At 35.7% G+C, this 14,276-nt stretch overlaps 2 protein-coding genes across 5 annotated transcripts in view; one reads left to right on the top strand and one right to left on the bottom strand.

Annotated features, from left to right (window-relative positions):
* Positions 1-1,859: 1,859 nt before the first annotated feature.
* Positions 1,860-7,680, bottom strand: LOC121878556 (arginine and glutamate-rich protein 1-like). 2 transcript variants are annotated; one of them, XM_042384868.1, is made up of 5 exons: positions 7,403-7,679; positions 5,721-5,831; positions 5,297-5,522; positions 3,193-3,276; positions 1,860-2,985 (listed from the first exon to the last, which is right to left on the bottom strand). In XM_042384868.1, the coding sequence occupies exons 1-5, from the start codon at positions 7,543-7,545 to the stop codon at positions 2,833-2,835; spliced, it is 717 nt and encodes a 238-aa protein (XP_042240802.1). In that variant the 5' UTR covers positions 7,546-7,679; the 3' UTR covers positions 1,860-2,832. The 2 variants fall into 2 exon arrangements, with proteins under 2 accessions (XP_042240802.1, XP_042240800.1); XM_042384866.1 differs by lacking the exons at positions 1,860-2,985; positions 3,193-3,276 and having other exon boundaries at positions 4,724-5,522; positions 7,403-7,680.
* A 1,170-nt stretch (positions 7,681-8,850) lies between these two features.
* LOC121878325 (tetratricopeptide repeat protein 14-like) overlaps positions 8,851-14,276 on the top strand; it is a 40,471-nt gene continuing 35,045 nt past the window's right edge. For all 3 annotated transcript variants that reach the window (XM_042384453.1, XM_042384456.1, XM_042384454.1), the window contains exon 1: positions 8,851-8,962. The gene's annotated coding sequence lies outside the window, so the exon portion shown is untranslated. The remainder of the gene's footprint in view (positions 8,963-14,276) is intronic.

A 14,276-nucleotide genomic window follows, 5' to 3' on the forward strand; every position in this document is an offset into this window, starting at 1 on the left:
AATGCACAGACGTGAGGGTAGACTCACATTTTTAATAAATTTGTTTGATTATTTGTGAGAGGATTTTCCAACTATTATTTATTTGTACTCTGTATGTGTCTACACACACACATATTTACAATACAGGTAGAGGAAATTACTCTCTAGAATGAATGGCTCCCTGTCCCAGCCGCAAAAATGCCGGCAACTTTAAAACAACCCACAGAAATTCTTAGGTACATCCAGGGTGTCATCTGCGAATAATCGAGGACCGCGAAATAAAAATCCGCGAACTTGGGGGCCCCCCTGTATTTACATTATTATTACTGTATGTACACTCACGCGCCATAGCTTCGATGCACCCTCTACCCCTACTCCTGGCTCAAATGAAGTCGTAGTCAGGGCTGCAAACCTAACGGTCCCTCTTGTAATGTTAAGTATAGTGATGGTAAATAAAGTGTTGTGAATACACTAAAAAAAACCTGTATTGTGCATATTCTCAAATATTACATCATGAACTGCTATTCATACAATCCAGTGAAGCTTTGAGCTACCACATTGCACCACTGAACGATGAGGGTTGGTATGATGCCAAGGCTACGACTTCCATCGAGTCAGGAGTAGGGGTAGAGGGTGCATCGAAACTATGGCGCGTGAGTGTGCATTTAAAAAATATTTGTTTACACAGTAATTATAAAAGATTTTTTTTAAGTGAAAACCAAGGCATGGCAAGGTGCAAAAACTGAACAGAAAATGAATGAATAATTGAACACAAATATTCAGAAATTGTCAAATACAGTAATGTAAAAATATTTCAAACTACCGATTTTTTGGTAATTCAAGTGACCCAGAGCCCCCTTTGTCGAATTAACGAGGGTGTGTGTGTATGTATATATATATATATATATATATATATATATATATATATATATATATATATATATATATATATATATATATATATATATATATATATATATATATATATATATATATATATATATACAGCTTTGCCTTTGGTCTTCCCCTGGGCCAAATTCCCACTTACCATGCTCCCGACAATTTATTTTATTCAGATTGCCACTTCACTTCTCTTTGTTAAAAGCACATACAGTACCACCTCAGCAATCCTTCCCAATCCTAAATTCCATTACTGAACTACTGTATACAATCCCTTAATCCCATAAATTTATCTAATTCCCATGTGCCATGAATCTCTTTCTATTCATGATCCACATTTCATGTTTGCCTGCTAAAAATAAGCATTAGCATTAATTAATTCCTATCCAATTATCCCATGTAAGTTTGAACCCCATCTCCCTCATTCTCAACTCATAAATTAGTTCCCATTTATTGTCTTGGGTAAAGATACCATCCAACTGCTTTAAAAAACCATCTCCATTATTTTTCATATTTTAAATTCATAGTAAATTTCTAAAACTATCAAACTCTAAAACTATCAAACTATTTACACCAAAAAAAAAATTCAGTGATATACGAATATACAGACAATAACACAAAAGATGTAAACTTCATTCTTTCCCATTATTCTAAACATATAATCTATTCTATTCCTCCTTTGCATGGTACCATGACCTTTCATTTTTCATCCACAGGAGAACTGAATAGACAAGGTAAATTTACACATTCCATTAACCATTACATTTATCTTGATTCAGTCAGACACCCATCCAGCATTTGACTTAAGCTATTCCTTCTTGAATCCTTAAGGTGTTTAGTAACTGCTGCTCCCAAATTATACAATGGTTCATAGTTCTACTCTGAGACCACGGGACTACAAAGTCTTCTCTGACAATTTGATGCGCTAAAACACCTACAGTACTGTATGTAAACAAGTTCTGATATAGTAAAACTCTTAATTCATAATAACTAATAATTTAAATTTATTGGGGTATTCAAAACAGATATAGTGAAGATAACTCTTCACTGAAGACTCCTGATGTGAGTATAAAGCTGGAAGTCTAGGCCACCCGCAAGGGTGGACTTTGTACATAAGATGTGATCCATGTGCTATTACGTACTGTACATCTTTTTATGGTTTGCCATTATGGCAAACATTTTCACTTGATAATCATCATGAACTTATAATAAAAGGATGAAATATGTAAAATGATATAAATGATTAGAATTATAGCTACAGGTAATTCTGTTAACAAAGGCAAATAAAGTATACCAGCATTAATTATACATCTGTCCATAGGACAGTGTTAGTCCTACCTTACATTTCCTTACGAAGCCTCGTATTGTGCCCATCATATTACTTCTCCCAAAGAAACAACTAAAATTCATCAATTGAAAACCCACCCACAATTCATGCCTACCTTGTTTTGGAGTTGCTCTTGTCAGCTCTCATATGGCTGCAGTACATCTGCCTTTGCACAAGCTATAACCCTCCCTCCCCTAACCATCACAATAACACCTTTCTACTTAAGTGACTAAGCCCCCTTTGCACTCATATTCTGAAACCTATAAGTAAAGCTCAGCATTAACACTATCATGAAATATCAATAACATCTCCCAGTGACAATGAACTATGGTGTGTAATCTTTCTGTAAAAAGCTAGACACTACTGTCTTTGCATTTTTAACAATAGGTACATGAATGAGAATTTCAACTAATGAATATGATAACAAATATTTTTAAAAATTTTGAATTCAGTTATATGAATACACACAAATACATAGTCTCTAGCTTTCTACATGTATACTTGCTGTTGCACTTCATGCATAGGTAAAGCATTGTTCCTGAAAAAAAAAAATAAATAAAATAAAATAAAAACCTAAGCAAATGTAAACCCATAAACACAACAGCCCATGCAATTGGGTAATTCGCTTAAATTGAGAAGGAAATCTTTGGACGAGCATTATTTTTCCCGAGGATGATCTTTTGCTCCTCACGCGTCCGCTTTTCCTGCTCTCTCTTAATCCTTTGGCGTTCCTCGTCAATTTTTCGTTGTTCCTCCACCATCTGCAGCTGCTGCTCAGCCTAGTATCAAGGATGAAAGAGTGATCCTCAAATTTCCAGTGACAAACTCCCTAATGAAATGGTCTATACCTGTATTTACATAACTTAAAATAAAAAATTAGCATCAGTGTCACGAGAGAGATTAACATTTTTGTGTTCTAAATTTTTTTCTTTCATTCACTGTCTACCCATGGTAAGCTAACCAACAATTCCAACACATTAACATACCAATTTCATCTGTGCAATTTCTATCTTTCGCTTATTTTCCTCCATGATTCGTTCCAGTTCCTCCCGTTGCTTACGTTCCTCCTCCTAGAAAGCAGAATAAGGTGTCACACAAGTGTCAGAAGCAATAAGCTTGGTGATCAAATCATGGAAGCTAGTTACCAGATATCTCAACACCTCTTGAAACTAAAGACCCTATAGACCCTGAATTTTATCCACCTTAAGACTGGGGTGATTGAAAAGTGTTGATAACAAAGAGTATCCGTAAATTCAAAAAGAAAACTGACACGAAGTTCCAATTTAGGCATACCATGAATTTTTTGTGAGAGATGAACATATGTCATTGAATATACCTGTTACTAACATACATTCAAGGACATGTGTAAAACTCCTACAATCTTTTTTATGTCACATCTAAAACACACTCGTTAAGTAATCTGTACTACAGAACGGTCTGTAATTAAGATATGATAGTACAGAAGTGAAAGAAATCTAGCAACTAGCAAAGAATAACTACCATAAAATGAAATTCATATCAAACATCAATGGTCACGTTGGGTACAAAGGCAAAGGGTAATATATGACAATACAGACTTTAAAATAGCACTTAATTCAGAGTTAAATAATTCTATTAGCAAGCATGTTGGTTTTACTATTAATCAACAAAGAAAGAATAAAATTTCCTTATAGACAACATGCTTACCGACAACACTAAGACACAAGACACAGTAAAATCTCCCTGCAAAGAATCGATACCAACACTTTAATATTACTCTTGAAGAGCAGACTATACAGGAACTGCTGATCCTTTGCAAGAAGAATCTAGACACACCAAAACCCATTAAACTGGCAAGCTTCCACTGCAACACACATCAGTATGACTTTTCATTGTGTACTTAAATTTGTAGATACTGTATGAATATAAACTTTATGTCTGGCTGCACTTAAATGATCTAATGGAAACATACTAGCTTAATGAATTTGTGCTGCATCCATTATAAAAATCACTATACCTGTTATATAGTTACCATAAGGATGCCGTCAAATCCACTCCTAGAACTGCTCTGGCCTAAATTCCGCAGCTGACAATTCTTGGTTGCAAGCCGCCATTATTATGTCTAGTCTGTTTAGAGTGGTTATCCACTAAAGTGCCTCATTGCCACACAGCTATGTTCGTGTGTTTCCAGACAGACATGAACAAATCATACTCACAAGCACCTACACATACACACACATGATTAGGAATATGAAGGTGATATATAAAATTCTGAAGGAAATACACGTATACAACAGTATAATAATAAACACAAATGGGAGACAGTGGGAAAAGACAGCAGCCAGTCACTTCACACTCAACTTGATAACTGTCTGGGGGCAACATGGTTAGCTGCATCACATACCAGAGATTACAAAGTTTGTACAGCACAACTCTGGAATCTTTAACTGGCTCAAATTCACATTTCACTTTCAAAACACAGAGATTCAGCTGAAAGAGTGTGAGTTAGTCTTCATGCAAAATGGAAATTTATTGATCTATTATCCATATTTTTTTTTTACCTAGTCATGAATTAAATAGCAGTTATTAGACAAAGGTATTACTATATATTAACATTCTGGTTTTCTTTTCTGATAACCTACTTAGAAATTCATTAATCCTGAAATTCCTTACTTTATTGTATAGTATATTATAGCTCTACACTGACCACTGTGGATGTCCCTTTAAAAAATAAAAAATAAACAAAATATAAAATGTCAGTAACTATAGGTAACTCACACATCATATTTTAAGTTCTTTTTACAGTTCTTTTAATGAACATTGATTTTAAAAGGTTCATAAAATCCACATGTTCCAATAAAAATTTCCCTTCTTTAAGCAGCCTCTTTGGTACCCCCTCTGGTGCAAAAACCTTAACCTGCCAGTTTTTATTTTTATATGAACAAGCATGACCCCTAAGAGTAACCAGTTTGAGTTCCCCATATTGAGAATTAAGCTAGGAGCACCATACAATAGTCCCTCCCTAGAAGTCTGTACACTAGAGCTCCTGCAAATGAGGCTCAACAAAGCCAGCAAAAAATCCCCAGTGAAACCTAGGGAGGAAAGCTCTACCTCTCGCTTCTTCTGATCCTCCTCCTGCTGACGACGTTTTTCTTGTAGCTCCTCTAGCATCTGCTGTTCCATAAGGCACTTGGCCTCCTCTACACGACGTAACACTTCAGCTTCTATTTCATCTCGTCTCCGTTCCAACTCCTCCTCCACCCTTCGTGCCACTAACTCCTCCAGTCTTTTGGCTGCGACTTCCTCTACCATTTTTTGTTCTGCTTCTCTCTGCCTCCTGAGAACACATATAAAAGAGGTGTAACTAACAAAAGCAAGTATCTATAACTACAGATAATGAATACTTGGTTCTGCACAATGTTCAATACTAAAACAATATCTTCATCATCTATTACTTAATCAAGTTGATCAGGCAATAGTCAATGATATACAATAAAGTTACATCAAAATGTATGTATGTCAAGAGATAGCATACCTAACTCTTTCTAGCTCAGCCAATCTGTCAACTTCATCAATCTTCTTTTCTCTTGTCCTGGGTTCCTCATCACTGGTTGTTGACGATGATGATGATCTTGATAATTTACGGCTAAACAGGAAGAATCATATAAATTAAGTGACTGAAATGATACAGATGAAATATAACTGGGAAGACTATGGTTAATGTTGTGTGGTGACAAAGCATTAGAAATCAGCTGCAGTATAAAATATTCTCTTAGAAATTACCTGCAATAGAAAATACATAATCAATCCTTGTACTGTTTAGGTACTGATAATACCTTACATGTGTCACTCACAAACTTGAATTCCTTTCTATCAGAAGATCATGGTCAGCAAAATGATGCATGTACTGTATATGCTTTGAATCCCTAATATATTGCAACCTGTACATTAAGATCCATTGTCCTTCCACATCAATGTTCACCATGCAGAGACTTCCCAGAAACTTTTATAGAAGATATCTGATCCATTCTTTTCCATAGGTGACTTTAGACAGTGTTAGATCAAATATTCTGCCAAAAAATCTGCCGTGTCGGCGCGTGTTGTTGTCCGCTCTTTGTTTGTTTCAATGCAACAACAGAGCCAATCAATCAGAACATCCACAAAAAAATTAAAATTACACCATGCCACTTAAAGATACTGTAGTTGCTTCCATTGGTGCCAATTATCAAAGTACACCTGTAAATTCTGTTTCCTTAATATGTGGAGCCCCCAGCTAGGAAGTTAGGTAAGGTTTGGTAAGTTTCTCAGGTTCTGTTAGGTTCTATGCATTATCAATACCATTTTCGTGCCAATAGCATCTATAAAAAACAAAAACAATTTAATGGGTGGGTGGGAGGGAAACATAGGGCAAGACTGGATGGGGCTTGCTGAAAAGATTGTCAGAAGACCTCAAATTCTCTATTTATGTACTGGCAGTGGATATTTTGTCATGACTAGCTAAGTTCCTACTAACGCTATTTTACTTAGCCGATCACGGCAAAATATCCACTACATTATGCATTTGAAACTATGTCAATACTTGTCAAGGTGGCGGGATGCCACAATTATGCATAAAGGGTTAGATAAGAGGATAATAAAAGCCATAGTAGCAGCATATATTTGTAAAAATGAGGTAACAAACCATAGGGAGGGTTTCTGTGCTGGTCAAAGCATGCCATAGACCTAGCATTACTGTGGAAAATATGAACAAAATCAAACAAGGCGTTCTGGTGTAAGCCATCTGCTCCAGGATTACCTCAATAGTTTATAAAATTCTAAGACACTTTTCTTCTATACCATTTCCTTCGCAAACGACTTATATATGCCAAGGGGTCCATGGGGGCAGAGGCCCTGGTTAGGAGGTTACGTTAAGCCATTTTTAGGACATTTGCATGAGAAACGGCAAAGAGGAAAAGCGTCGAAGTTTGTCTAAATTAATGATTGCACAGATAAAATTCCCAAGACTCCTCTGTTGTCCGAAAATAAAATAATACCCTAATGTCAACCCCAGCTGAGATAAGACCTCACACCACAATGACAAGACTCACAGTTTCTCAGCTTACTGAAGGTAACTTTATTAGTCCTATATATAAGCCATAACTTTATTACAATACTCACACGTTTTATTCAGGTCAGTAAGAATGTTGACAGAGCGGGGGTGTAGTTATGTTTACCTACCTGGCCTTGGAAGGTCGCTCCTTGGACCTCTCACGATCTCGGTGTCTGCGCCGCTCCCTCTCGCGAGACCGAGACCTCCTCTTGTGAGACCTCTTGCTCTTATGTCTCTTGGGTGTTCTACTTCTTGACCGTGATCTCCCCATTATAGAGCTCCTCTTGTGTTTAAAAATGATAAATGATATACGGATGGCAAGGTAGGTTACCGTGTAGCACTCAAATGTAAAGTACAAGACGCCATTCCCAGTGCTTCTAAACAACTTACATTTTCTGAGAGATAAGAGCTTCTCTATAAAATAAAGAATAATAACATATTCATTCAACTAGTTGTTTTAATTGATTGTTTTTTTTTTACAAACTCATTATATACTCTTGAATTTTTTCGGGCTAAATTAATTGCTTATGGAGGAACATATATTGTAAAATATTATTTGCAAAGTATCATTGGAACCGTAATCAAAGCATCCTCTCAAGTATTTATTCATATAAAGTCCTGAATAGTAAATACCTATTAAATTTATTTTTGTGATTTCAGCTAAATTGTGATAATTATTGCATATGATGTATCTTCAAGTATTCTCTAATTATGATCTATTGAGATAAATGTAAATAAATATATGAAGTGATATAAATCTTATTAAATTAATACAAATCAAACTACATTAAAGTATAAAAAAATAAATTATACATTTCTTGAGGCGAACAACAATGTGCCAGTACGTGCATATTATTGTTGCTTATTTTTACTGGTGAGTGGTGAGTTACAATTTATCAAAATACAAAAGGACATATCCCAAAGAAATGCCCTTCACCAAATGATTACTTCAGCAATCCTGAATCAGGTTTATATGCGGTTTTGAGGGAGGAGAGGAGGCCCTTTTCCACATCTGACCTGGTTAGGAATTAAACCAGGACAAAAGTAATTCCGCTACCGCTGTACCACCAACTACTTCATTTTCCTAATGTAGCGACCCAAACTAGGGGTGGCCATGTTAAGAGAAGAAGCCCGGTTTTGTGTAGGGTATTATAAAGCCCAGTACTATACTCAGCTTGAGCTAGTACAGTAGATAGGTCTAAAGCAGTGCGTGAATTATTTCTTGATTGTGTATTAAGACGTTTTCGAACAATATTTTAAATTTAAATATATTATTTAATGCCTAGTTATTCAGGATTTCTGTCAATAATTTGTAAAGAATTTATATACTAATATATGAGATGAATACGATTATGGAAATAACACTAACTGCATGGTTAGGAAAATCTGGCAGAAATAACTAGTGTTAATAAACTACCACGGTCATCATCGCTAAAGATATAGTTTTCAATCCACGTGATCCAAGTAAACACTGTATAATTACTATGATATTATAATTATCAGGTTATAATAGGTTAGGTTAAGTTAACTTCGCGTTTTCTATTTCGAAAAAAAATATTGGTGGTGTACTTGTAGTTGTTTAACATAGGCCATCCTTTAGTCTGGCAACAGTGGCGGGTCAAGTGTAAACAAGTGTTCTTCAAATGCTCACCAAACATTCTGTGATGTAGAATTCTGGTGTAGGTCTGGTGAGTAGGCATGACTTCACCCCTAGTCAATGTTTAATATATTTGTCATAGTTAGTGGAAAAATGTGTGTATATTTTGTCGAAATAAGATAATAGTCATACCGTGGCGGCGATGGTGCTGAGGCAGTGGTAAGCAGCGGCGTCTTGGGCTGAAAAATATTGCTAAAAGACTGATCCTAAATTTATCAAATTTTAGCAAGGACATTTGAGATGCAGTGAAATAATTGATAATTATCAGTTTCCTTGTTGGACACAGCATGGTAAATGTGGGCAAGACCGAGATGGGGGCATTACATATACTGTACATACTGGTGAGGACGTTGTGTCAGCCTTCGCCCTTGTTAAGTGTCGAGTGTGCTAGGGAGTTGATGCTGACGAGAAGGGCCCAGAACTATTATAATTACTGAATAGTAATTGGAAAAATTTATATAATATTTGGATGCGTATTTGAGGATTTTTCTGACAAATAATAACATTGATTGGTAATAACTTACTTTGGTAAAGGTTTACAAAACAGCTACCACTAGAAGTTGTTTGTTGATTTTCTTTATTTTTGTTATACTTATTGTTTTGGTGATTTTTAAGTATATTAAAAGAAACGACAACTTTCTATTATAATTTTAAGTATTTTTTATGATTTTTTTATTACTCTATCCTACGATCTTAAATTCCTTGTTAGTGGGCAGGGCATGAAGGATGAGGGTAATTACGGGGTAAAAACGCGGAGAACACTGATGTTATGGAATTAAAATTAACGTCTCTAGGTGCATTTCAAACGCCAAAACCATTTTCTTACCGTCGCCATTGCTCCTTACTCTCCAACTGTATAAATTGTGTTCCATTACTTCTGATCCCTTTAATAAAATAATTACGCATCATTATTAACTTTAGAATTATGTATATACCCGTTTATTCTTTTTTTATTTACTTATTAAATGCATTCTCTGTTCTCAATATATCATGTATAGTTTTTCTCTTTTCGTTCCTGACAATAGTTAGGTAGGGTGTTCTAGGGTCCTTTTGCTTACCTCCGTTGGGTTAGTTTGGTTAGGTTTACATAAACCCAAAAAAATAAATGTCCAATTTGGTTTAAATTTTTTGTACACACTATTTGCATAATATTGAACAAATAAATGAACACGATAATGCAGAGAACCTACTAGAACCTGACCTAATAGGTTTGGTTTGTTAGGTCATTTTCTAGTAGGTTCTATGCATTGTCGTTTCCATTTCAGTGTTTAATATCATGCTAATAGTGTGTACAAAAATTTAAACCAAATCACACATTTCCTTCTGGTGGTAGCTGTTAAGTAAACAGATACCCTTACTTTTTGGTTCTCAAGAATAACAATATTTACAAACTATTACATAGAAGAGTCTGCTAGTAAATTTATAGTAGTTCACACAACTCTGTTAGAAAGTCAAAACTATGTTTTTCTAGTGTTTTTTTTGTGTGTGTTTGATAGGTTCTAACCTTGATTTCTGTCGGAAATTGCCTGTTTTTTTGGTTATCGCCCCCTTCTACCCCCAACAAGACAGGGGATCCTGTTGGGAACCAGGGTTTTGAGTGGGGGAGAGAAACAAGCGTTTTCCATAAAAAATCATGGCCAAGTGAATATTCAACAAAACACACCAAAAAACACTAGTAAAACTTATAAACCTAACTTTTTGGGGGATGATTTAACTTATCCTGACCTAACCTAATCTAACCTAACTCTCACGGTGTTTTTACGTAACCAGTCTCCCACCATACGAGGGAATTACTGTTATTTCTTACCTTATTCCGAATTAGAATCCAAAATCGAGGAGGCTTGGGAGGTGGAGAGGTGGACTATTGATGTGAAGGCCCTGGTTCACGATATTTACACTCCTTATTACACTTGGGACACATAGGAACATAAGAATGGAGGAAACTGCAGCGGGCCTATTGGCTCATACTGGGCAGTCCCATTTACACCCAACCCCTATTGCTCATAAGTCCATCCAACCTATGTTTGAAGCTATCCAGCGTATTCGAGTAAATGATGATATTTGGTAACTTGTTCCACTCATCCACTACTCTATTTCCAAACCAATGTTTACCTATTTCGCGCCTAAATCCTGGTTGGATAGTTTGAGTACCTTTGTAATGTCCCCTTTGTTCAGTCCTGAATTCCATTTATACATCTCTATCATATCACCCCTCACTCTACGTCTCTCGAGGGAGTGCAGATTAAGATGCTTTAACCTGTCTCTGTACTCAAGGTTCCTGTTGCTCGGGATTAGTCTTGTCATTCTCCTCTAAATTCTTTTCAAGGATTCTATATCCATTCTGTAATACGGTGACCAGAATTAAACTGCGTAATCCAAGTGAGGTCTCACAAGCGCAAGATATAGTTTTAGGATGACCTCGCTAGTCTTGTAACCAACACTCCTTTGTATGAATCCAAGTTCTGTATTTTATTAGCCTTGTTTCGAGCAAATACACATTGTTTACTTGTCTTAAGATTCCTACTTATCATTACTCCTAAATCCTTCTCGCAGTCGGATTTCTCAATAACATCGTTGTTCATCTGGTATCTGGTTTCCCTGTTTACATCTCCTATACTGAGTACTTTGCATTTGTCCACATTGAATTTCATCTGCCATTTTTCAGACCATTCAAAATTTTTTTTTAGACTTTCCTGTAGTTTTGCGGAGTCCTCGTCAGATTTAATTACATGTCCTATTTTAGTGTCATCAGCAAATTTACTGAAGTTGCTATCTACGCCGATATCTATGTCATATATGTATATATAATAATTAATAATGGTCCAAGTACTGAGCCTTGGGGAACTCCACTAGTGATGTTGCTCCAACCGGATTTAGTGCCATTATTGCTCACTCGCTGTTTCCTGTCCTGTAACCACGCCCTAATCCATTTTAGAATATCTTCTTTAATTCCATGAGCCTCCACTTTTCTTATTTGTCTTTTGTGGGGGACTCAGTCGAAGGCTTTGCTAAAGTTGAGATATGCCACATCATAATTGTGCCCCTTGTCAACTGATTTGGAAACAGATGAAAAGAATGTTAGTAGATTAGTTAGACATAAACGCCCGCTTGTGAAGCCATGTTGGGAATTATTGATCAACTTGTGCTTCTCCAGGTGATTTCGAATAGAGTTTGAAATGATTGCTTCCAGTAATTTGCCTACAATTGATGTTAGACTAATTGGACTGTAGTTAGAGGATAGTGATCTATCTCCCTTGAGGTCGAGAGAACACATTGAGATCTAAAAAATGCTATTGCTTGTTGTTTTTCCCTAAAACGCGCAATTAATCCCATATAATTGAAGCGACACCCATCGCAGACTTCCATGGTAAATTAGAATTTCGAAGCATGGGAGATCCACAATCACAATCTAATCTGATTGGGCAAAAAATACTGCGAATTCTAAAAGCAGAAAGCACAATTCATTTAATTGGTGACCAAAAAAAAAAGAACACTTTTGATTGGTTGCGTGACGTGTACGGGAACGCATGCGCATGGCGATTTGTGAAGGGGAGATTAATGGAATTAAATAGAGAAAGATTTGGCATGCGCTGTCTCTGTTATTATACGTTTCCGACAATAATGTAATAGAAGAAAATTTTCTTAAAATTAGACGCTTTTTTTTAATATGATAATAGATTTGGGATAGGAATGTTGTGTGAACTACAGTTCTATAAAAATACCGTCTGCATTGGTAAACTTTTAGTTTCGGTCATCCGGGGATCATAGGAATTTAATTATCGGAATGAGTAGTTTAGACAATCCTAAGACACTTTTCTTCTTTGTTGTTTCTCTCACAAATTACCTAACCTAACCAGGGACTCCCCCCCCCCTCCCCTTGAACCGAAGGTATATACAGGTACAGGTAGTTCTGCTATAACGCGATAATTGTGTTCTTGTAAAATATCGTGTTATAGAAAATCGCGTAATAGAAATAACAGGGCTTATGGAGAAAATAGGGTTAGGTGCAGTTTACTCGAAATCGAAAAAATTTAGTAGTTAGCCTAACACAAAGGATAGCACAGTCTAAATAAATGTTACATTCATATCTAATAATGAAATCATACAGTAAATTTAACACTTTACCTTGAAAAAATATGAATGTAACTTGATGGGGGAGAAGGGTGATTTTGAGGTTGATAACATCAAGCTTCTCTTCAAGTGTTATATCCTTTCTTTTACGATAATCACCGGGAATTCTATCATCAGAATGCTTTTTGGAGATATTCTTCTTTACCATATTCACAGTTAATACCACAAAATTGGAGAAATAGTAAGCAAAAATCGCGTTATAGCAAACAAGCGATCGCGTTATACAAATATTGTTCCGAATTCATAAATCGCGTTAGAGCAAATTCGCGTTATCAAAACACGCGTTATAGCAGAACTCACTGTACTGTATAAGTCATTTGCGAAGGAAACATCATAGAAGAGAAGTGTCTTCAGATTGTCTAATACAAGTATACTCATTCCAGTAATTAAATTCCTATGATCCCCGGATGACCGAAACTAAAACAATACATCTGCTACTTAATGATTAGTTTAAGGAGTAATATTTTACTATGGTTGTGCCCTTTAACCTGAAACTTGAGGAATTATTCTACAGAAGGCATATGCTTTCTTACCTCATGAAAACTCCCAAAAATGGAGAGGAAGAAATTTTTTGTAATATTATTTATACAACTTTTGCCATCCCAAACACTATACTATGACCAAATGTTAGACGAAGTATCAGTTGTTTATGTCTGAGACACTCCCAAAAACTCTCCAACTAGGTTCGGGTTTTTTTCATATTGTTATAAAAAAAACTTGGGTTTTTCATGAGGTAGCACTCTGATACAGGGGTTTTAGCCAGCAACTTTGACAAAAAAGTTCAATAGACCGTTTTCTCTTCAATGTCATGCACTGTATAGTGTGATCAGAAGTGTTTTGTAAACGTAACATAACCCAGTGAAGTTAAAGACTAGATGAGTTGTGTACCTTAATTACTTTCTGTACTGTAGGACACTTCACTATAGAACATAAATACTTTCTTGCCTCATGATATCGATGAAAAATATGTTTTGCTTTAATAAAGTCATTGCTCCCTTTATCTTTTGACCTTATAATAATCATTTCTTTTATTTTTGTTTTGCACATTCTGTATGAAAGATTGTGTGTGCATATAACAGAGTAAAATAAAAATCAATAAATAAAAAATTACATGTCTACCTGAAATTACGAGTTGATAACTCTCGACCCTACAGGGTATAGAACGGAACCTGTTTTTCCCCATAAGTTATTAATTTCGTTATACAATCTATCAC

The sequence above is a fragment of the Homarus americanus genome, unplaced genomic scaffold (genome assembly GCF_018991925.1).
Source record: "Homarus americanus isolate GMGI-L3 unplaced genomic scaffold, GMGI_Hamer_2.0 scaffold41027, whole genome shotgun sequence".
Classification (NCBI taxonomy): domain Eukaryota; kingdom Metazoa; phylum Arthropoda; class Malacostraca; order Decapoda; family Nephropidae; genus Homarus; species Homarus americanus.